The 24,551-nt window shown below is 53.0% G+C and overlaps 1 protein-coding gene across 6 annotated transcripts in view; it reads right to left on the bottom strand.

Moving 5' to 3' along the window:
- BCL11B (BCL11 transcription factor B) overlaps positions 1-23,901 on the bottom strand; it is a 97,620-nt gene extending 73,719 nt beyond the window's left edge. Inside the window, exons 1-3 of one of the 6 annotated variants that reach the window (XM_070249249.1) lie at positions 22,790-23,042; positions 21,995-22,550; positions 8,254-8,622 (exon numbers count right to left, since the gene is read on the bottom strand). In XM_070249249.1, coding sequence (XP_070105350.1) covers positions 8,254-8,622; positions 21,995-22,052 — 427 coding nt within the window. In that variant the 5' untranslated portion in view covers positions 22,053-22,550; positions 22,790-23,042. Of the gene's footprint in view, positions 1-8,253; positions 8,623-21,994 lie in introns of all 6 variants that reach the window. The other 5 variants (XM_070249248.1, XM_023628363.2, XM_023628362.2 and 2 more) reach the window with 5 other exon arrangements.
- Between the last annotated feature and the right edge of the window lie 650 nt (positions 23,902-24,551).

A 24,551-nucleotide genomic window follows, 5' to 3' on the forward strand; every position in this document is an offset into this window, starting at 1 on the left:
GTGGGTCCAGGTTTTATGGGGCCTGAGGTTTATAGAATTTGGGGGGCTGTCTTACCAAAAAAGACACATACCAAACCACATCCGCAGTGCTAGGGGCAGTGCCTGAAAAAGGCCTGGCCCCTTGGGGCTCTGAGCCCGCACACGGTCGACCTCGCAGTGACTGCCCCAATCCTTCCGGAAGAATCTTCACGGCCCGGAGCACAGTGCTCTGGTTTATCCTTTATGATACTAGTTTTCATTTTCAGCCACCAATTTCTTCAAAGAAAACTTACTTCCTAAGCCCAATATGTAACAACTGAGCAAAGTCTGGGCCCCCGGTGGGAAGGGGATTTAGGTGGGAAGCTGGACCCCCGACCCCCTGCCAGGGTCTTGCAGCTGTCGGAAACCACTGGTAGCTCCTTCTTCTCCTATTTCAGCTCAGGAGGCTCAGGGCCAGAGAGGGGGAGCGTCTGCTCAAGGTCACACAGCATGTCAGCCACAAGGCAAGGATGCCACCCCAGGTCTTGGGCCAGAGTCCTCCATGTCTGCCCCTCGCACCCTGCATCCAGCAGGCCCACCTGCCCGTTCCCACCCAACTGAGTCGGTGTCAGCTCCTAACAAGATGGGTTTTATGCAGACGGCAGTTGACTCGCAACCCACAGACGCGGGTGGGACAGGTGGAGGCCCACCATCCTGGTTCGTCCACCCCACACGAGTCCCCAGCCCCATCACGGAAATCACTCATCGCCAGCTGGTTGCAGAAGGCGCCAGTGCCAGCCACGGTTAGAGAACCGCACGATCCCATGGGACTGGGCTTCTTGGAGGCGACCCGAGGAAGACCAAATGCCACCCTGTGAAGGTCACTGGCTGGAAGTCAGGAGCCCGGTTTCTGGGCACAACCATGCCGCTGATCGCAGAGTGACTGTGCAAGGCGCTTAACCTCTCTCTGACTTGGTTTCCTCATCTACAAAATGAAAGTAACATCTGATTTACCGCCTTCGTGGGGCGGAGACACTGGATGGGAACGTAGGATGAAATACGACCACAGGCAGCACCGCCTCGCCACAGGAAAGAGCCTGACTGCCGGAGTTTACACCCGCCGGACCCCTGCTCACCCGCTGTGTGACCTTGGGCAAGTGACTTAATGTCTCTGTGCTTCAGTTTCCTCTTCTGGAAAGCGGGGGTGAACTAGCAGCTACCCCCTGGAGCTGTTAGGAGGATTAAGTCAGTTAATATTTGTCAAGCCCTTCCAACAGTGACGGGCACATGGTCAGCTCTAAGAAGTATGTATTCAAGTAAAAGTCCAAAGACGAAAAACCCAATCTTGTTTCCTCAGTGAAAAGATGAACCCAAGGGCCCAGGGGTGACAGCCAGGCCACCTTGTTTATATAGTTGCTGACATGGAGCCCACTCCTAACAGGTTCTAGAGCTGGCGCTTATGCTTTGGTCAAGAATGAAAATTAGCAAAAAAAAAAAAAAAAAAGCTGTCAAATGCCTAATAAAAATCTTAAGTAAACTGCTAACTATTTACTGTCAAATAAAAAAGCCTAATAATAATAACAATAACTGAGGCTGAAGGTGGGTTAGGTTCTCCCCTCCGAGCCCAGCGCCCTTGCCTCTCACTCTTCCCTTCCTCTTTCCTGAATCGCTGCTGGAAGCCGCGAAGCACCTACATAAATTGCAGATAATAAGGCCCCAAACCTACAAAGGACAAAACAAATGCCCTGTCGCTGACCAGCATTTTTTGTCTTTTTTTTTAATTGGATAAAACTTTCAACTACAGCTCGACGCCCCAGCCACATCTTGTAGCCGCCGACCTGCCTCCTGTAGGGTAGGGCAGTTCACACAGCGCCTGCCGCCTCCCTGGGAGGCCCCAGGACAGGAGTGGCTCACCTGCATTTGCAGGTGGGAAGATGGGACCCGGCAAGGGGGAGTGGCCTGCCTGAAGCCACAGGGCTGGGCAGCCTGGTGTGGCAGAAGGTCACCCATCCCGACTCAAGATCACTGGGGTCTGGACGCAGCCTGCCAGTCAGTCACCAGTTACATAAGCTAAGACAATGTAACTTAACAGGTAAGAGCGGAAAGGTTGGTAACCAGACCCCTAGAGCCCAGGCCAGGCGGCCAGAGCCCCCTCGGGGCACCATAGTGGCTCTATTACTAACAAGGGCTAACCGTCCACAGGGACCTAGGATATGCATGTCGTTAAAATCAAACCTTGTACTTAAGCCTGAAAGACAGGAAAGATTCTCTCTATTTTACAGGAAAGCAAGACTTGGAGAGGTGAAACACTGGCTGAAGGTCAGACAAGTCGCTGGCAAAACCAGAATTCCACCCCAAGCCCGTCTGAATTCACGTTACTGCTTTCTTTCCTGCCACCCGCCTCTCCCAAAACTTCACCAGGAAGCAGAGGCAACTATATCAGAATGCCACAGACCAGAGGCCAAGTCTCCGGGGGCCCTCAGGCTCCTGGCCATATCAGCAAGGGTCACTCCCGGGGCCAGCTTCAAAGACTACCTTGGATGGGGTCTCCAGGCAGTGTCCACCACCAGTGGCTCCGCCGGCCAGACAGAGTTAGAATACCTCCCTCTAAAAGCCTCCATATGCTGTGCTATCTGAGGCAGCCAGGCAGACCGAGGTCTGACTCCACTATGCTGTGTGACCTTGGGCAAGTTCCTCAACCTCTCTGAGCCCCAGCTCAAAGTGGGGTTAGAGGATCTGTTTCAAGCTTGACATCTATTTCAAGGTGAGACAACCAGCTAGCACAGTGCAGGTTCCCAAGTGGCCTCCCTACTTCCCCTCCCCCTGCCAGCCCTGCCCAAGCTGGGGCTCGGCCCTGCAATGCTCAGTGCCCCAGCCCAAGCCCAGGGCCATGTCCCTCAGACAGAACCGTCCACTATTCCTCGGTGCAGACAGAACCCATAATTAGCTGTCACGATTTAAGAATAAAAAAAGATAATCCACGCCACAACACACGCGGATTTAACTAATCTTAATTTGGAGGGAAAATAACAACTCTAAATATATCGAACGCAAGTTCTTTAAGACAACCTGCAAGAGGAGTTTATCTCCAGTTTCCAGCACACGCCAAGTTATTTACTTCCTCCCACTGGCCAAGCTAATATTCGTTTTTCCACATTGATTTTATTTATTTTTCAAAGTCTGAAACGAAGATTCTCAGAGCAGCATGCAAATCCTCCGACTGATCAGAAGCCCTTTTCTCCAACAATTCTGCCCAGCAAAGGGTCCCTGGGGCCCCAAAGCAAACCCCCTGTCTGTGCCCTGCCTGCTACGCGACCCCCACTCGCGCCCCCTGGCGCATCCTTGGCCCTTCCGGCTCCAGATGCTGCTGTTCCAGATGCAGACAGCCGTGCGGAGCGGGCGGGGCCATCACAGCAGGAAACTGCCTGCCACCTCCGGGCCCAAGGGGATCTGCCACCTCCTGTCACCCGCTGCCTGTCTCTTGCATTTCTCCTGAAAACTGACATTTGGGGTTTGGGGGGAGGAGGAGGAAAAGGCAAAAAGCAAGCTGATGACTGACAGCTGATGGCTCATTCCTCCCGTTGTGACTTCACTGGGTTATGGAAGGGGCGATCACATGCAGGAACCAATCACCTGTGATCAACAGTCTTCCCTCCAGTGGCTGGAAAATGGGGATTCTAAGGCGGAAACGGCTGAGAGAGAGATCCAAGATTGGTTTTCAAGATTTTCACAGAAAAGCCAGCACCTCGTGCTGCCAAATGGAGTCCACGAGTCCTGAGCCTGGCTTTCCAGGAGCTTCTGCTGCTCAGCCGTCCACCTCGGCGGGAGCCTGTGCTAGGAGGATGCTTTCAAACTCAGCCTAACACTGAAAAGTAGGTGCAGACGAGGAAACTGAGGCCCAGAAAAGCAAAGAGGCTTGCCTGGGTGAGCGGTGGAATTCAACCCCAGCCGCCTGATGCCAAAGCCCGAGCAGCTTGGACCCCCAGACCTCTCCCCAGGACCATCCACCATCAGAGCTGTCGCCATATGACAGCAATGTGACCAAAGATAGGGGGCACGCCTGACAGTCGTTCGGTCGTAGTTTCTGATGGTGGGATTCTCAGAACGCACTGAAAGGTTTTCCCCAATTCCAGGAAGATCTACGTTCACGACTCTACCAGGAGATGACGGACGGAGCCCGGGAAAGCCGGGGGCCTGCGAGGGAACGGGGAGGCGCTCATGTCTGCAGCACGTGCACCAGGCATGTGGCGCTCAAAGATCACAATTAGTGTCAGGTTCCCAGATGAGCAAACTGCAGCTCAGAAAGTCAAGTCACACAGCTCAAGGCTGGCAGGCAGCAGGGCGGGGCGCAGACTTGGGCTGGGTCCTTTCCCACAGCAGCACGAGCTCCCCCCACCCCTACCCCGGGGCAGGCCGCAAACCCCAGACACCTCTGAGCCCCCTTGCTCCTCGGCCCTCCTCAAGACACCCAGATCACAGCTCAAGGGCTCATGCTCTTACAGACCCTGGAGCCCCTCGCATCTTTCCTCCCAGAGTTTACCACTCCTGTCTCAAGACAGATGGTCCCCGAGCTCCATCAGGACCCTCCACAGAGGCAGGCAGAATGCAGTAGGAAGGGATCTCAAGAAATGTAAAGGACTCTCATATGGGCGGATGTATATCAGAGGCTGATGCCGCCCCTGAGTCAGAGCTCCAGGCCCAAGCCCGTACCTCTCACCATCTCCACCGCCCTGGCCCCAGATGGGTCTCCGACGCAAGCCCCACGCACCTCCTCTGCCCACAACAGACGCTCAGGGAGCAGGGCCCGGACTCCACCACACACATCCAGGGCAAGGCTGCCCCTGCTCACACGCTGGCCATGTCCCCCACGCAGGACAGAGCAGCAGCCCTGATGGGCATCCTCCCACCGTGCTCCCGCCCCCTGGGGCCTCTGTCACCTCGAAGGCCCGATGGGGATGCTCAGGGGCAGAGGAAGGGCAATAGGTACCCGGTTGCTGATGAATGAATGAATGAATGAGTGCCCTCCAGGGGACAAAGCTCCAGAAACTTCCTCCTTCTACTCTCCTACTTCTCTATCATCAAAAAAAGCAGGAATAGCAACTACTCCTTTTATATCCGTCTCCAGAATCACTGTCCCAAGGAAGGGGCCCATCCAGGGCCCAACCTGGTGCGATGACTGATAGAATTCTAACTCCATTCTCACCCTGGGGACGCCCTTAAGGGTGGAAGGGACCCCACATATATGCAGACCAGCCCTGCCCATCCATCTTTGGAGCCCGCCTCTAGAAGCACCTGGCACCAGGAGGACAATACACAGATTGCTAGTTCCAGGAAAAGCTGGACCCTCACGGCCACTGCGGGCACCTCACCCCGGACAGCCAAGCCAGAGGCAAAGTCCCAAGAATTAACAGCCACCTGCTCGCGAGCTACGGACCAGGGCCAGCGCTGGGGACAGCCGCGGGGCATGGAAGGGCTGGAGCACACGGCCACGGCCGGGAGGCAGGAATGGAGAGGCCCGGGTGAGGCCACCGTGCCCGGGCATGGGCAGCAGCTGTGCGGATTTCCGGAAGCCCGGACGGGCAAGTGCCCGTGATTCCTCGTCCCCCTCTTAAAATATAAAGACTCAATTATCTTCGAGCAGCTTGCTTTACACATGAATTGACACATTTATTTTACAATAAATAACTGAAAGTTATCTGTGTTTCCTTTACTGTTAATCTACGCAGAGAAATAATAAACAGGGCTTGTCTGCAAAATGCAACTACGGCCGTCCTCAGAATTCAATTAAGCTAAAATAATTAATGCTCCCACCGTATTAAATTACTTTATACATTTGAGCTACTGAAGTTTTATTCTTTAATCTTGCCTTTTTATTAAATGAAAAAAAAAAAATAAAGAAAAGTTGGTGCCAAAGTAGGGAGGGAAAAAGGGAAAAGAGGGACAAGGGAGGACAGAGCAGGATGGCTGTTAAAACGGAGTGACCGTCTTCAGCTGACACAGCACGGAGACCGTTTTTTGCCTTTGATTAAAATAACATTTTAAATGCTTTGACCAGACACATCTCTTTAGACTTCTAAGGGGTTATTTTACATATTTATTCGAGAATGAAGAAATGCATTCGTCCTCTTGCTGAACAGAAAAAGCCAAAAATATCTTTCGTCACACATAAAATAAAAATACCGTAGGCTGCTGCAGTATTACAACCCGAAAAGAGGGGGGCCGGGGGGGGCAGGATGAGGACAAAGCCACCTTGGAGATCACTTGGCCTTTTATGAAATCATATTTAGCCGCTTTCTTAGACAAACCTATGCTCCAGGATCTGCAGCCTCTCGTTGGGAAATACCTTCCACGTGAAAAGAGGATTCGGATGGGTTTTTGGGGAAAGCAGAAAGCTTTTCCACTGAAACAGAAATAGAGGGCTGCGGCTCACCGGTAGAAGCCACCCCTGAAAGGTCCCTGTGCACTGATGACAGGTGTTGATACTGCTGGTGAAAAACATCCCTCAACTGTCGGACAAAGAAAAGGAAGGGTGGAGACCCCAACTACACACACACAAGGGACCGGTGCCTTTCTCGTCTGATGGCTCCGACTCTACCGAAGGAAACGCCACTCAGATCCGCCCGGCACCCCCGGAAACCAGGGTGTACGCGACAGTGGCCTGGACATGCCGGACATCCTTCTCAATGCCATCGGCATCTCAGGAGTGGGAGAGATTTCACGCCAGGACACACATCAGGGGACACGGCCTGTAGGCGAGTCTGGTTCACTGGGGTCTCCCCAGGCCCCAGCACGTGCCTGCAGGAATGCTTACCACCAGTCTCTCCACAAGAGAGAGATCTCATTTATCCCACTTTACAGATGGGTAAAGTGAGACCCAAGGCTACAGAGCTGCCACCTGGCTGCCACTGACCGAGCAGCCGGGGTCGCTGCCTTAACCTGACTGCCTCCTGGGTGACGGGGAGTCTCTGCCCACGCCCATACATCTCACCGTGGGAGTGGGGTGCCCTGGCTATACCAGGATCACCCTCCAAGGAGCACCCGAAGCCTCAGTCCCTCCAGGATCCCTGCTAGGTTCCACGACCAAAACACGGTGGAGACAGATCCGCCCATTCTCCGATCCAGACACCTACTTGCACACTGCAGTGCCAGAGGGACCCCCGAGAGGAAAGTCCCACTGGCAAAGCATTTATGGAAGCCCTGCTCATGGAACCCTCATGCCAGGCCTGCCAGTATTATCACTTCCTGTTGACAGATGGGGAAACTGAGCCTTGGACCCATGTAGTGGCTTGTCTAAAGTCAACCAGCAGGATTCGAACCCCCACCTGCACATACTCTGACACCCGTCTTGCTACAGGACAGGTGCCACTTCCAGGGCAGGCCGACCAGGGCTCACTTTTCCCCTCCCCTCCCAGCCTCCTGGGCTCAGGACGAACCAGAAGCAAACACTCGGGTTTGCACGGGGCACGGGCTCCCTGGAGGAGGCTCTGACATCCCATGGCCGTGGCTCGGAGACAGGGACTTGATGAAAACTCACCATGGTGAGCAGAGCTGGCTGGAGGACACAAGCCCCACACCTGTTCTTCAGGTGGTAGAAACCAGCCGTCCAGGGGGCCAGCCAAGTGGACGTGCCAGAGGGCATGTCCAGCCTCCTCCAGCACTGTGAGCTCTCAGAAGCCCTTCCCCAGACCCACCGTAGGATCAGGCAGCATCAGAGGGGCCTCTGAGATCAAAGGGTCCTTTCTTTCCAGATGGGAAACTGAGGCCAGAGAGGGGAGGGGAGACAATGAGTGCTCCCGACCGCGAGCGCCCACCAGGTACTGCCCACAAGCCTCACAACAACCCTAATAAAACGGGTTTCATCAGCTCCATTTCACAGATGGGGAAACTGACCTGCCCAAGTCGGGACAAACAGAATCCAAGCCCAGACCATCGGGCTCCAAAGCTGGAGATTAAGCCAAGAACCCCAGCAAAGGGAGGGCCAACTTTCTTCTGAATTTCCATTCTGTACTCCTGGCCACCTATGCATTAGGCCCCATGACAGAGCAAAGCAGCCATCGGCCCATCGGGCCTCCCTGAGCCCCAGGCCTGTCTCCTCCTGAGGGTCACCTGGATAGTGAGCCCCGGGAAAGGGGGAGCCCCAGCTGGTGGCCCACAGGCCGTCCCGGTAGCCCCGGGCCCTCCCCGCACCAATGCCCTCAGAAGGAGGGCGAGCCCCCCAACACAGCGAGGGGTGAAGGCGGGCGTGGGACCAGGAGGCGGCTTCGGCAGCGGCCAGGCGAGTGCCACATTCCATACCTGCAATGTTCTCCTGCTTGGGGCAGATGCCTTTTGTGGGCGACAGCAGGTGGTCGTCTTCGTCGGGGGTGACCTGAATCCCGATCTCCACCGGCTCGGACACTTTCCTGAGCTCGGAGCGTGAGGAGGGCGGCGGGCTGCCCTTGTCCAGGCCTTTGTCATAGCAGGCACCCAGGCTGCCGCCACACTGCTTCTTCTTGTGCTCTATAAAAACCAGGATGTCCCCCAGGGGGAAGTTCATCTGACACTGTCCACAGGTGAGCAGGTCAGGGTCGGGGCCACCCACCAACAGCCCCAGGCCGCTGGGCTCCTCTATCTCCAGACCCTCGTCCTCTTCGAGGATGGCAGCCTCCACATGGTCGGCCTCTGCTGGAGAGAGAAGGGAGAAAGGGGGGCAGAGAAGACAGAGATGGACTTAGGCAATCACAAGACCCATCGTTCGTTCCATCCCTTCCCCACCGAGAGGCAGGCCCCCTCCGCTGCGGGATGCTAGAGTTTATCAAGTCCTCCCCACAACTCCAGGAGGCAGCGGGTTTGCCAACCCATGGGTGACACATGGGCAAACTGAGGCTCCAGGAGCCACACTGTGGCTCTCAGAGGTTGTTGCTTACTGCTTTCTAGTTTATTCTCTGCCAATTTCCCCCCCAACACAGCACAGGAACACAACATGTCCACATGCACATACACACACATCCTGGTCTCACAAGAGACTCAGCCCTCGCGGACCTGGCTCTCTCCGCTCGAGACGTGTCTCTCAAACTTGGCAACGTCTGAGAATCACCTGGGAGCTTGGAAAACCCCTGACGCCCAGGCAGCATCCCAGACCAGTTATGCTGCGATCCAAACATCAGGTTGTTGTTGTTTGTTCTAAGACTCCCCAGGTGATTCCAATGGGCAGCCAAGGCTGCGAACCGCGGGCCAGAGCCGCTTCACCCTGCCTGGGCTGCATCGGCCCCTCCCGTCCCTCCCACCTCTCATTCATGTCCTCCCCATTCATGTGGGGCCTGCTTGCATTCCTCGACCTGAGACCTGGCTGCACACCAGACAAGAGAACAGAAACCCAGACGGGAGTCAGAGGGCCATCCTGACAAGAGAAAGACAGAGAAAGAAGCCCATGTGCTCACAAAGCAACAAGTGAGTGTCGGTTCAAAAAGACATATCGAAGGAAGAGACAATGCAGGAGAAGGGACGAGGCTGCGGGTCGGGTCGGCTCACTGAAAGAGGAAGCTGGCTTTCCTGCCAAACGCCCTGCTCCCGCTCAGCCTTCCACGGCCTCCCAGACTTCCCAGCCCTCATCAACTCCCCACTGTCCTTTTTTGTTAGTTGGTTCTATTTTCACTCCCAGAAAAAGAAAACAAACAAAAAAATTCTTCAGACTCTAAAAACTATTTTTTGGCAGATGACAAACCACACTTTCAATGGGCTGTACATTTTCTTTAGCACCCAGTATATTTCCCTTCTTTCTTTTTTTTTTTTTTTTTGTAGGGGGCATGGGACCCAAATAGTTTGAAGCTAATAAATGCCTCAAAAAGCAGCAACCCCCTCAGGGGAACACTGGAAGACGCAGAGGCCGAAAGTGTCATAAAGAAAGGAAGTGGACAATGAGGTTGCATATCCCCTCGGGTCTGAGCAAATTCGGGTTGGAATTTTTTGAGAGCAAACGTCAGTAGTTGTGTAGACGTCCCAGTGGCAGGGTCTTCAGAGAAGCCAAGGGGCAGCCAGAGGTCTACACCCCGAGGAGGCAGGTAAATTTTAAGTTATATGGTATTTAGTAAGGGATAATGAAAACCACAGAAGACCAGAGAGAAGGACTGGAAGGCAGGAAAACACATTCCGTGGCAGTGAAGTTATTGACGGGCCAGAGCCAAAGAACAGATAATTTAAGGAAAAAATTCTGTGGCATCTTCCATCCTACACATAAATCACTGTTCTGTGTTTTCTGAACACAAGCTTCTTCAGGGCCTGGGAGAGTCCATGTGTGAGGCTGGTTCTAGAAGCGATGGTATATGATAGAGCACACGTATGAACCACACGTGTATAGGTCCACACGTAGGTAGTGCTGGAGGGGAGGTTACCACGTAAGATCCCGCTTGTGGCTACAGAAAAGCAGACCGAGCCGTCAATGGCTTACATGGAGACACACGTCACAAGTGTGGTGGCACTAAAGACCCCGCAGATGGGGGAATCCTAAATCTGTTGTCTACATCCTTCTAACAAAAGGTAAGCGAAACTTTTCACAAAGCCGGCCCCAGAAACCATTAATTACACTTTAAAAGGAAATCAGACTTTACTTAAAAAGGAGTTTGAAGACAATGCTACATAATTAATTTACCAATTTATTTCGTGAAAAGATGCTTTGCTATGGTTAAAATGTAATCACAGCCCTCCCGCAGAATGGTGCGGAACCAGGGGGAACCAGATTCCTGCGAACGGTTTGTCAGAATGTAAAAGGTAATTATTCGGGGCCTCTCTTCCCTTTAATGATCTAACATTGAGCAATACTGTTTATATTGAAAAGCTCGCACCTTTAATTACCAATTACATATACATAATTTCAGAGCCAAAGGAGAGAGCTGTGAAAACAGTTCTTTAGAAATATAAGGATGTATTGTGCGCCATTTCTAGAGAAGGAACTCTAATAAATGGGAGGAGGATGTCAAAATATTGTTTTGTTAAAAAAAAGAGAGAGAGAGAGACACACACAAAGGAAATGAGCTGAAAAGCAAAAAAAGGACAAAATGAAATTGAGAATTCAAATGAAATGGGCGAGTTCTGCGGTGGGGAGGGTGGCGGTCCCTGGTACCATTTTAAATGCCACTCCTGAGCAGGCCTGGCACCCGGCTGCGTCAACAAGGGCGTTTGATAAAAATAAATGACAACAGCTAATCCTTCCACATTCCCAACTTGATCATCCTTTCTGAGGGTGAGGAGGTGTTTTCTGTCTTTTAGTTTCATCTTTGGTTTCCTTTTTTGGTTTGGTTTTGCTTTTCATTAACTTTTTCGGCCGCGTCCGGCCCATCCGCTCTCCTGGGTGGCAGCTCTAGGAAGCGTGACTATGTCCTCTCCAAGAGGAGATTTTAAGCTCCATAATTTCAAATTCATTTTCTAACGCAAGAGAAAACCAGACTAATTTAAAAATTAGCAAAGGTCGCACACACCGGCTCGCAAGCACGCCCTCCTCCCCCTTCCGTCTTTTGCTAAGGACTCTGTCCCAGCACTTTTTTCCTTTTCTTCTTCTTCTTTTTTTTTTTTTTTTGGTAACATCTGGTATTCTTTCCTTTATTTGGCAGTCTCTGCCTTTTCACTTTCCTCGTGCAGCCAGCCCTGTGAGGCCCTAATTGAGTTTGAAAGTAGCCAAAGCCGTTCCCCGCGCTGCAGCTCACATCGCTGCAGCTCACATCGCTGCCTCCAGTCCCCTCGCAGCCAACCAACCTGGGCAGCCAGGTCCGGCCGGCGTCCCGCAGACAGCTCTGAACTCGCATCTCCACCTCCCAGACCCAGGATCCAGCCCACTGCCTCTAAGGGAGTCTAGGAGCTAAACAAACAAACAAAAAAATCTTCCCCTCCCACTTTCAGTGTTGAAAGTAAAACTCGAGATGACAGAGGGGGTTCACCCAACTCCAAGAATGGGATTTCCTCTCCCCACCCCCTGGGGTGTGGGGCTCTGGACTTTGGCTGGCTGCGTGAGCTCCTTCCCAGGAAGGTGGCAATGTCACCCACAACGTTCAGGCAGCAGAGTCACCCCAAACCCCCAAACTGTCAAACTTCTGGGTCAGAGCAGGTGGACTAAGACAGCTTGCTGAGGCTAAAAGCTCACGCTCAGGGCCTTCAGAGGCACCCCCAAAGACGGGCTGTGGTTTCATTTCCGCTGGCAGGCGGATACCGAGCTGGGCGTGTGGGGTGCATGTGTGTGTGTGTGTCCCTTCTTAGAACTGTATCAATAATGGAAGAAATAAAAGGAGAAGGAGCCACTGGCTGAGCTCACAGAAGGGTCAGGAGAGGTTGTGCCGGGCCCTTCTAGAACCCTCCCTTCTCTTGCCTGTGAGCACACGGAGCCTCACAGCCCTGCACAGCCTCAGAGAACCAGGCCTCTGCCGTGACAGGCAGAGTGGTCCCAAGTGCCACCCAGAGACGAGAAAGCACCAGAAAAAGAAAAGACACATAAAAACAAAAACAGCCTTTCTGATTCCCAGCCCCTCAGGCTGCCTTGTCCGGCAAACTCAGGCCTTAAAAAACGAAGGCAAAGATGAGGTTTTCCTCTGTGATGATCTCTGCTTTCGTGCAAAGCTCCCCAAGTGTCAGGCAGCCCTGGACAATATTGCTGCTCTCACTGTCATGAGCCGAATGAAGGAGGACTTCTAAAATGTTTGACTCATTAAGAGGAAAAATGAATGGATGCGGCAGGCAAGTTGTTCAAACGTCAGAGAGCGGATCGGGGTGGGTTCGGAAAAGTAAAATCCTCAAGTGCACGGACAAGTATATATTTACACACACACAGAGTTAATTTTCTTTTACAACAAAACCACATTTTATTTACAAGCCTGGGCCTCCTCCCAGCTGGTAAACGCATTTAGAAGCAATGAAATCAGGGTTCACAAATAATAATGGACGCTGTTGTTAAGTAGACAGGGAAGCACTTGATCCTAAGACAAACTCCCCCCAACCATGCCTAGCTCAGCCGGGAAGGAATTTGGGGCAGAAGACAGGAATGGAAAGACGTCGTTAACACCGGTCCGGCCAAGCAGCCCACACCACCCCCAGCAGCTGCAAAGGCTTAGCAGGGCCTTACCTGGCCACTGATTCCCCCCAAACAGGGTTCCAAGGGCCTCGCCCGCCCTGGTCCATCTCTAACAACTGCCCTTGCACCTGCCCTTCGGGGAATTCCAGCCCAGGGGCAGGCCGCCTGCTGTCCCCAGAGCTCAGCCCCGTGTGCATTGCTGCACACCCAGCACATGGGCCTGTGCCCCCTTACTCTGCATTGACTCAAATCCAAACCTCTATCTTTAATGGCTAAGCCACAGACCGGGAGAAACATATGCAGAATTATTGTTACAGTGATGGGTGGCGGGGGTGGGCGGTAGGGGAAGGATGTTGGGGGAGGGGTGCCAGGCTCTTAAAATCGTGTGCCACCAACGTCACAGCCGCCATCATGATGTGTACGTGTGTTTACAAGAAATGTTCAGCATCCATGCGCCCGAGCTCTGCATCCTACTGGAGACTTTACACCTGCTTCCTACGAAGCCGGAGCCTCTGCCAGCAAGTCCATGCTCACCAATAACCCGCGAAGGGAGCTTTTCTTTCTCCTCCCCCGGAACATTCAGGGAGGGGCTGAGGCTCCAGGCCACACCGAAACGCCACCAACAAGCACACTCGACGGAGCACAACACTTTCTGAGCTGCCATCAATTTTTAATTTATTGGATCCAAGAGAAAATAACAACCATGGGGAGGAGGGGAGGGAGAGGGGTGGGTAGGAGAGAGAAGGAAGCAATTCTTGGTGGAGAAAATAATCTATGACTAGGTGACGCTTAAAGGCACGAGGAGAGGTTTTATGAAGTTCTCCGAACAGAGGGAATAATGAAGTGCCCAGCAGAGGAGAGAGAAGAGGGGAGCATCAGCCCAGCCAGGCACGCACTAGGAGGAACGTCCTCACAGGGCCACCAAGAGTTAGGACTGTCCTAGGGTGGGGGCCACAAGGCGAGTCCCAGCCCCGTCTGCCCACCGAATGCCTACAGCCAGCAAGGGAGGGCACAGCCAGGCCGGGTCCAAGGCAGGTCACATCATACAGATGAACTCTCTTCCACGGGGCCACCTGCCCTCTGGGGAGGTCTGAGGAGTCCAGCCTGTTCCAGGTGTCTCAGCACTGGTGGCCCAGGCCCTACGCCTCCCTGAGACTCTCCAGAGGCCCCCCTCCCTGCTGCCATCAAATCAGCTGGAGGGACTGGGGCACACGGGGACCACCACCCCATAGGGGGCCCTGTCTCCTCCATGCCTATCACAGCACATGCCTCAAAATGAAATCTTCAAGATTTCTGACATCTGGGCAGAAGACGGAGAGAAGACTGCCAGTGTACCAACTTATCTGCAAGGTGGGTTTCCCTCCTGTGAAAATGACCAGGGGTCTGGCCCACAGGGCCCTCAGGGGAAGGCCTGGGCCTGGCCTGCATTCCAGGAAGCCAGGGACTCCTGATCCCAGAAAAGGTTTCAGCTGCAGGAAGAACCTGCGTCACACAGCCCCCAGACTTTACATGGGGCATTCCAAGGACGTGAGCAGGACCCCCATATACACACACTGCCCTACACACCCCCAGCCCAGTTTCGGGATACTTCGGCATATTAAAAACAGCTCCCTAAAAAATATCCTACCTTGCTCTAAAGATTTGGTCCAACCTACCCCACTCCCTCCACTGCATCCACCTCTCCAGAACCCCAAAATCGAGCTCAGGAAGCCGGGTCTCACACACTCAAGCAGAAAAAAAGACCAAATGAATAAGGAAAGCAGCATTCAGGTGTATTCACGACCCTGCCCATTACTAAAAGGTCACTAAGAAAAAGCCCAGTCCACAATACCAAAGAATGGAATGACCTATGTTTTGATAAATAAAATAGTTCTTTACAGGAAGGAAAAAAAGAAGATTTACCACTATAGAAATCCTTCTCAACACATTCAGAAGATTCTATAAAACTGCCAATGCCTTAAATCTTCAGAGCCACAACAGGGCTCGTCATGATGCGATATAAAAGCATTCTTTGTGGCCAAATGAAGAGATTTGTTTTATTTAATGCTACGCTTTTTCAAAGGTGCTAAGCAGGAGAAAAGAAGGACGCTCCATACAGGACGCAGCCTGTGAGCCTTTAGCTGGAGGACATTCTCTGAGGCTGACAGCAAAACAACAAAAGGGCAGAAGCTGCTTTCAACGTCTCATTTCCAAGGTAGAAATTTAAACATGACTCCCCCCCCTCCTTTTTTTTTTTTTTTTAATCTTAGCAGCTCTTCCATTTCTGAGGCACATGTTAATCACAATAACATTGGCATTCAACTTTCCTGAGTCATTTTTGCGTGGTGTTTTAGTGGAGAACTCACCAGAACATTTACAAATGTGCTTGCATTTCGGCAGCTCAGTGGAAGGGGTCCTAAGAAAGTTGTGTGAAACAGAGGATTTTTTTTTTTTTTTTTACTTTGAAGTTAGTTAATTTTGTGCAGTCTGGGATTTCATTCTAGTAAAATAGCTCGGGCTGGCTAATTCCACACCCAAGCGGATTATCAGCTGCCTCGGAAAAAGAAATAAAGAATGAATTTCCTGAATTTCAGCAACGACACAAAAGACTTGCATATGTCAAAATGCCGGACAAAAGTCTCCGAAAAGGCAGCACCATTAATCAAACCTCAATCTGATGTCACTTTTGCCAGTAAAAAATGATGCTGCTCCCCCTTCCACCCCCTCACCGGCTCACGCAGAAGACGCAAGAAGTGTGCCCCTCTGCTTTCATGTTAGCTCCAAATAGCCCGGCTTTTTATACAAGCCCCGGGAAAACAACTCCTCCAGGGAGGCAGTCAACAAACGGCTTTGCTTGGGGAGGGGCGGAGAAGCTGCGAAGAGAAGTGAGTAGATCCCACTGACGTTTGGCTCCCTGGGAAGGAAGGAAGATTTGTGGGAGTGGGGAGCAGAGCGGGGAGGACAGAACACACAGGACCCCAGGCCCGATCTGTGAGTAAATAAACTGTGCTGGGAAGTGACAAAGCCATCCTCAGAGCCGCTGGATGACACAGACATTCATTCCCGGCATTCTTCGGCGCCCTCTGCCCATTAAAAAATATGTCCGCGTGCCTACAGCTAACACCACCTTCAGAGAAGGATGCTAGGATGGCATCAATAACTTGACCAGGCGGTGCAGGGCACTGTCCCCAAAGAGCATTTATTTTTCCTTGTCCTCCCAGATGCGACACTAGCATTAAAGTGAGAATCCAAAGTCCTTGGAGAGTTTCAGCTAAAAGTAAGACCTAATCAGACAGCCTGAGGGTCCTTCCTTAAGCCATAAGAGATGCAGGAAACAATCCCCAAAGGTCAAGAACCCCATCTTTCCCCTCCCCCATATATATAGTTTTTTAAGCATTGTCATATCTGCTGTCTGCGTTTAGTTACAGCTTATGAGACTCCCCCAAGTTCCAAGGGAAACGACTGGGGCTTTGTAAAGTGGATTTTTTTCAACAGTTTTCTGCAGGCCAGAGGCCACTGCCCAGCCCAAGGCTGCGAGGTGACATCTCTGAGTTGTCAAACGAGCTCGCTGCCGCGATCTGCTTACAACGGGCTCAATTCAAACATTAAATGAAGTAGAGAAATCATCAGATAAATTGCTGGCCCTCTGTGCTGGAGAGTGAAAGCTCTTTCTGCAGCTGATGACAGCGCTGGGCTTTTGTCTGACCTAATTTATTTCTCTTTCAGGTTAGAATAAAGCACTCTTTCCTGTCACAGGGTAACCTCCTCAGCCCATATATTGAACTGGAGCATTAAGACTCAGGGCGAACCATACTGTCTGCAGATTTCTTGAACTTGGAGAAGACGACATTACAGATCCAGAAATCCCGTGACCAAAAGCACACATATTCCCCAGCACTGAATCACACGTGTCGGGGAGAAAAAGCCTCACTAGAAGCCATCCATGTGGGGCACTGTTTGGGATGACGAAGATTAGCCATGCTGGGTCTCGTAAGCATGTAGTCCTTCCAAACAAACTTTTACATGTTATTCGAGTTGGCGTTTTATATCTTTGGGGAGTGGTGCTATTTCTCTCAGTACAGTGGGAACATTATCTAATAAATGGAACCGAGGATCCAAGTGTTATAAAATCTGAGGTCAAGGGATTTCCATTCATCAAGATGTTTTTAGGTACCTGATTCCCAAATGCAGCGATTCCCAGCTGTTCCCTGGGTCTGTGACAGGCAGCCCAGAAACGGCCAAAATGAGGTACACTCCTCCTTGACCCTCTTGCCCCGTCACGAATGCCTCCACCGCCCAACGGAATTTTCAAAAAGTCAAGACCACAGACCAATCGGGGAAAACACTTCCATTCAAAACGAACAATTTTAATTGCTCAAAAAAAACAAGAAAAAGAAAAATGCCCCCATCTACCTAACGAGGGCTCGTGAATCAATGTCCATAGCTTGAAAACAGATTTCTCAAACTTATATTCTCATTTGGCTCCACTCGAATCTCTGCAGGAAAATCAATATTACAACTTCACACTTAAGACATTTTGCAGCAACGTAAACTGATGCGGCGCTGATGGAAGCCCGCTCCCGGCCCATTGTAGGGAAGCGCCAAGCCATGACACGGGCACCGGGCTCCCCCTAGCTGCCAAATGGCGCCAGGCACAGCTCGGCGTCTCAGCCTTGCCATCAAGCAAAAGCCAATTCAACTGAAAGTTTATTTTGGAAAGTATTTTATCACAACAAGCAACAGAGAATGCAAAGCGATCGAGAAAGGAGATGCAAAGGAAAAAGGGAAGGCTGGTGCAAACCATGTTCTAAGCTAAAAGACACTGCCAAGAGCTCGATTCTGATAAGGAGCTAGAAACTGGTACATCCTAGGGTCGGACGGAAACTGATATCTGTAAATGGACTCTTTTGCACGCTTCTCTCTCACCTGAGACATCATGCTAATTATTGTCAAATGCACCCAAAGTTGGCCTTCCCTCCCATCAATAAGACCCATTTAGTCCCTCGCAATGGTCAGCAAAGAGTCACACCCAACCCTCTGCCCTCAGCCTCCCTCCACGTTCCTAAGGCCAGATTTACCAAAACAATTGCATTCACTCCAGCATTTGAGAAATGACTCGTTTTCTGTTACGAAATATTTTGAAGGCCACACAAAATCTGCAGAAGCCAAAGCACAAGAAGATAGCAACCTCCCCCCACCCCACAAAAAAAAAAAAAAAGAAATAGGCATATGTACATCATATTCCGGGAGGGAAAGAATAGCCTTTAAAAATATTAGAGGTTGTTAAAATCTGCTCCCGGCTGTTTTCTCTCAGGTGTGAATTACCAATGAATGAAATCAGCCTGGCATAACACCTTTGATGAACACATTTTTATTCTCCCGTGGAATCAGAGCAGCTGACTTATAGCACACTTCTAATGACAGGGGGTCCCCTTCTGTGCAGAAGGGAGACAAACTTCCCCCGAACAACCACCAAAAAGAAAGAGGGGCCCAGGTCTTATGAAATTTATCGGAGGCCCAATTTTGAAAGACATGTGGACCACTGGAGATAGGCTATCCTCTGGGGAGTGAAGATAATGGTGAGCACAGCTGCCTTCAAAACACACAGCTACAGCAAAACCTAATTTAAAAGGCAACCATGGAATTAACACAGCCTAACTTCCGCGTCAAATCTTGGGTCTCTAGTTTTGCAAGATCGTGAATTCACCAGGAAAATTACTGATCTTCCAAGGAAACCTGTTGGTGGGCTGTTGAAAAATCCCGTTCACTGAGGTTGTGTGATTTACCATGGACATCCTAGCTTCTCCGGAGAGCCCCACAGCTCTCTGGCGGACTAGAGTGCATTTCCTTCCTCGCTCACCGCACAGCCGGCTCACGGCCCTTTCCCTCTGCCTGGTCACTCGCGCCCCGTCTTCTTGTCTTCTTCCTCTCTTCACAACGTCAATGTGTTGTTTTGTGTTTGTGTTTATTAATAGCTGTGTCTGTCCTCCGGTTTTAAAAGCCATATCTATCTGGGTCAAACATTTTGAAACAAACCAGAAGCCCAGGTTTTCATCCCCAGCTGTCTCTCACACTGGCTTTGGTACTCACTCCTCTTCTCACTGGCCCTGCCTGTAAATTTAACTAGCTCATTATGGAGCCCTTCTCCGCGCCCCCCCACCACCCACCAAGATTATCGATGCTATTTGTGCGCTCTTCAGGTTTCCCAGACCATTAGTTATCCTAAGTTGCATCATCCCTAAAGATCCAAGAACTGCTACTCCACAGGCCGGCGGGCTGCCACCCAACTGAAGATGCACCACGTTTTAGGTGCTTCCTTTCACATTGAAAATCTAAAATGTGAACCTCGGGTCCGGGCTGTGACAGCACCCATTTCGCTGGCCAGGGCTCCAGAGCACCCTAAACCCACACCTCCTGCATCACTGTGGAGAGGTACTTCCACAGGCCGTGCAGCCTCAATTGCATCCAGTTCTTGCCCTTCCTCTGCCTGCACTCCCACCTCCCGGGTGACACAGGGCAGACAGAAAAGCCAGCTGCTTTTTGAGAATAAATAGCCTTGTCTGAAAACTGGTTGGATCACTCTCCCCGCTTAAACCCTGCACATGCCCGGGGCTCCGGGTGCCCCTGAAAGGCAGGTGGGATATCCTCTGCCCCCTTGTCTCCTTCTCCCCACCTCTCTTGTCCTTTGCCTCTCTCTTCCCTCCCCGCCACCGCTCCAGTGTCAGCCGGCTGTCCCCAGCACCGCTCAAGCAAGGAGTAAGGCTGAGAGATCTGGGACAAATGAAGGATGGAAGGATGTTGCACCAGGCACCCTTTGCCCCCCACACCCAGCTGCCACCAGTCCTTCTGGCCAGGGCTTTCTCCTGATGTCCCAGGAATGCCAGAAGAGGAGAGAGCATAAGAAAGCAAACCTACCTGCTTTTTGCCCCTTACACACAACTGCAAACACTCCTGGCTCTTTTGGCTGCCACCAGCTTGGCAATGCACCCAGGACAACTCCCCCTTCCCCGACCCCCCAACTTTCCCCCTCCTCAAAAACAACCCTCGCAATTATATAGAGGTTATGTGGGGCAAATTGCCTCCTGAAGAAATCAGGCGTCCCCAAGTATAGACATTCAAACAACACTCCACCATCTAAAGGGGGGTAGGTGGGATGTAAGATAAGCAATTCCTACAGCTTGGTAAAGGACGAAATGTCAACTGGCGAAAAGGACCTTGATCAACCCAGGCTCAAATCTGGTTGCAAAATATTTTGTTTTAAATGCAACCAGAGAGTCTTCCCTGATGTTACAACGATGAAAAATAAAAAAGAAGTCCTCCTCCCTCCCTCCAAAAAGGCATCCCTCTCCCAAGGCGGATCCCACTTTAACATCTATTCCCCTCCGCAAAAAATAATAATAAACCCACAAATTCTTACTAATGTATCTGCTGTAACAAAGGAGAGATGGCAGCAGCAATTGCTCCGAGCAGATGGCTCCTACGCTGGGTTTTCAGGGGAGGGGAGAACCCCTTTATATATTTATTTATTTATTTAAATTTTTTAAAATATAACATAAATATTCGGCTCTCGGCCGCCCCGCAGCCAGTCCTCGGCGGCGGCTGGGCGCGCAGCCCTCTCCAGCGCCGCGCGGGGAGCCCGGCCCCAGCCCGACGAGGCGCTCGGAGGACTGCAGGAACACAACCTGCCCGCGGTCTCGATGGCACCCAGAGGATGTTTTATTTCTATTGCAATAAAAAGAAAAAAAAAAAAAAGCAACAGCGACCCAGGCACCGCAAGAGAAAGGACCGCGGGGAAGGGTTCGCGCGCCGCGAAGCAGCGGCCCCGCGGGCTGCGGCGGGCGGGGAGCCCTGGGAGCCGACCTTCCCCGGCAACTGCGCGGGCACCCGAGGCGAGCTTCCCTGCACACACCGTACCTGAGCAGCTCTCGCTCGCTTTTTCCCTTTTCTAAATAAACCCAACCCGGGCGCTGGAAGCTGCTGCGTCTCTGCCCCGCTGCCTGACTTTGCCCGCCCTGCCACTTGCTTGAAATCCACGCGATTTCAGCCGGTGGATTTCCACTGCGACCTGCCTTGTTTATTTAGATAGGGAAGATGAAAGATAACTGAGATAGAAAGATGGGTAAGAGATTGATAGGTCTCTCTCCTTTTTTCTTTGCCTTTCTCTTTTTTTTTTTTTTTTTTTTTTTTTTACTATTTTACAAGCACTTCTCTCAGCACTTCTAGCTGACAACCCTTTTTTTTTCCCCCGTGGCGAGGATTTTTCACCAGCTCCCAATCCCCCCACCTTTTTTTGGAGTGGGGGAAAGAAGACAAGATCATCCCAGGAGACAGACGGAGGTGGGGAAATGGGGGGTGGGGGGGAGCATGAGCCCGGCAAACAGCCGCGCAGCTGGATTCTTTTGCAAATAGCAAGAGGAGGGGAGAGAAAGGCGGCTGCGGAATCCCAGGACCGGCGTGGCCGGCGCCCTGCCCGGCCGGGTGCAGCGACCGGGGACTCGAAGCCGGCGGCCGCCCCTAACCCCGCATCGCCCCCAGCCCAGAGCGCACCCCGCTCTCCTCCGCCCGCGCCGTCAGCGCGGACCCACGCGCTCGCCAACTTTTCCCCACTTCCCGGCTCCCCCCTCCCCCTCCGCTCCCCCAAGCCCCCTCCCCCTCCTCTCCAAACCCCGCCACCAGCGCCGCCGCCGCCACACACGCCGCTCGGAGGGGCGAGCGTCCAGCCGGGCTCCGCGCGCACACACACACCTCCTCCAGCCTGCGCGCCCCCTCCCCGGCCGGGAGCCCGATCCGCAGGCCCCCGAGCCCGAGGCGCGTCTGACTGCGCAGCACCCCGACTCCCCGGGCTGCAAAGAAACTTTCCTATGGCCCCCCGCCCCCCACCATGCTCTGGGCCGACGCTGCTGCCTCTGCGAGCCCGCGGGCGGCCCCGGCGCCGGGCCCGGTTGCGCCCGGCTCGGCGTCCCCAGCCCCGGGCGCCCGGAGCCCCATCCTCCGGCCCCTCGCGCGCACGCCGCAGACACTTACGGGTGATGAGCTCCCTCTGGGACAAGTGCTGCGGGTTGCCCTGTTTGCGGCGGGACATTGCCCCGGCATCTATTCTGGCATCGCCCGGAGAGCTGCACTGATGGGGGGAACCGGGGGAGGGGGGTCCAGCCGCCGCCGCCGCTGCCGCTGCCGCTGCCGCCGCCGCCGCCGCGCCTCCTCCTCTGCCCGGGTTGGTGTTTTGGTTTTTTTTCCCTTCCTCTCTTGCCCTCTCTTCCTTCTCCTCTTCTTCTTTATTTTGCTCTTTCTTCTATGCTGTTTTTTGTTTTGTTTGCAAAAAGGAAAATAGAAGACAAAAAAGAAAAGAAAAACCTCTCGATCTAAAATAGAAGAGGCAAAAAAAAAAAAAAAAATGCTGTTGCTTGCCGCGGAGTGGCCGGTTTCTTGAAAAATATATTCTTCTGAAGGAAAAAAATCGCTTACACTTCTTCAAACTGCTCGGCCTCCTGGACTTCCAAATGTCTTCTTGAACTTAAACCGGATTTTGCACCGGCTGCTGACACTTTCTTTCAGGGTCTGGTAGGTGGAAAGCGCACTTCTACCAGGAGGGGGGGGAAAAGAAAAAAAAATGCAAACAAATAAAGAAGAAAAAGAAAAGAAAACTTGAGGACTTGTCTCGTACCCCCTCACCCCGCCCCCTCCAAAAACCCAAAGCAATGTAAAACTGCCTCGGTTCGGTTGTTTCTGGGTTTTCTGCGGGCTGCCTGTTTTTTTTCTCGGAGACTGACCCTTCCGAGGCTCTGGGGGGACTCCAGGAGCGGCTCCTTCCCAGTTCACCTGGCAGGCTGGCGCCGGCCGGAGAGGCTGCCGGGTCCCCGCGAGCGCTCCCCAGCGCTCCCCTGGCGCCGCGGGCCCGGGGGGAGCGGGGCTGAGGGGCGGCTCGCCCAGTGCGCCTGGGTCGGTGCGGGCGCGGACTGGGAGCTATAGATTGCAACGTGAAGATGGCGGAGTCCGGGTTCTCTGGGAGCTCTCGGTCTCTCTATGGCTGGGGCTGCCTCTGTACAATGGGATAAAATTCAAGTTCAAGTGCGGACGTGACGTTTAATCTGCACTAGAGACAAAAAGACCCAGAGAGTCGGAGCACTGGGGGCGACTAGCGGTGGCTTTTTAACATTGTACCCTGTAAGAGAACAAGAAAGCACACACACAGACACAGAGCCACACTCGCGCGCGCGCGCGCGCACACACACACACACACACACTCGCCAGTGCGCACACCCGCAGTCCAGGCCAGCCACACGTGCAACCAGCGTTTTTGTGCGCTCCTCATCTCGTGCACCGGCACCGCCAAGGGGAGGGACACGGTGGGCAGGATATTTCTAAATAAAGGAAAATCTTCTTCATCCCTCCTCCCCTCCCGGGAGTAGGACCCCTGAGAAGGGGGGGGCGGAGTGCGGTGTGCGTGGAAGTAAGCTGAATCAACGCAAGTCTCCACCCACCCATGGAAAGCTCTTTTGGACTGGGGGGGGGGGGGGGGGGAGTTGAATAGGGTTGGGGTCGACGTGGGGACTGGAGGAGATGATCAACCGCTTCATCTCCCTAGAAAAGCAGCTTGGTTTTTACTTTTGTTTTATTGGGGGGTCGGGCTTAAACTTCCAAAAAGTATCTTCATATAAATCCCGATATTACAAACTCTGGAAGAGCGAAGTGGACAAAATAAAAGACAGAAAGAGTAGAGAATTAAGACCACATTGTGGGGAGGGGGAACATGAGACCTTGTTTGAGTCCCATTCCGGAAGGAATGTTCACTGGAATCTGAGCTCCCTCCATCTCACCCCATTAACTCTTGGGGGGTCAAACCCGGGCCCCACCCCCTAACGCCAGAGTCGGCGGGAAGAGGTTGGGTAAGGGGGCAGGGGCGCTCCACGTGGGAGAGGGACTTGTACGTGCTGACCCAGAAGTAGGCGGGGCCGGTTCTCTGAAGGTCCTCCTGTGGGTGACCCCCTCAGGTCCCCCAGCTCCCTCCCGCCCCCTGACAATTACCGCAACCTGAAACTAACGCCCCCCACCCAGCGCTCCTCCGCCCGGGGCAGGACTTGAAATCGCCCGTCAGACTGGGAAGGACACAGCTGCCTCGTCAGCCGTTTGGTCTCCAGCCGGCGAGGACAAGAGGAGTTGTGGGGGCCTGTCCGTGGCCCGGGGACAAGGCCACTCCTCCCCCACCCCCAGCCCCGTCCCTGCCCAGGCCGCGGCCACCTTCGTCTATTGATGATCTGACCTCCGGGGCTGGACGCGCCACGCGGCTGGACCCCTCTCCCTTCTCAGGGTTTCTCTGATCTGGGCCGGGAAGCGGCCAGGGCGGGTCGGGGCCTGGCTCAGGGCTGGGCTTCACGGGCGAGCCCAGCTGCACCCATCCCACCCCGCCCCCAGGCCCGGCTCTGGCGGCTTCACCCGAGCGACTGGCGGGGCCGTGACGCCTCCAGGCGCGCCGCCTCCTTCGGGGCCTTTTCCTTGGGGCACGTGGGGCTTCCGATCGCCCCCAAGGTCTAGGGTGGGGCGAATGTACCAACAACTTAACAGAGCGCAGCGCCCATTAGCG

Source organism: Equus caballus, chromosome 24, assembly GCF_041296265.1.
Source record: "Equus caballus isolate H_3958 breed thoroughbred chromosome 24, TB-T2T, whole genome shotgun sequence".
Lineage (NCBI taxonomy): Eukaryota > Metazoa > Chordata > Mammalia > Perissodactyla > Equidae > Equus > Equus caballus.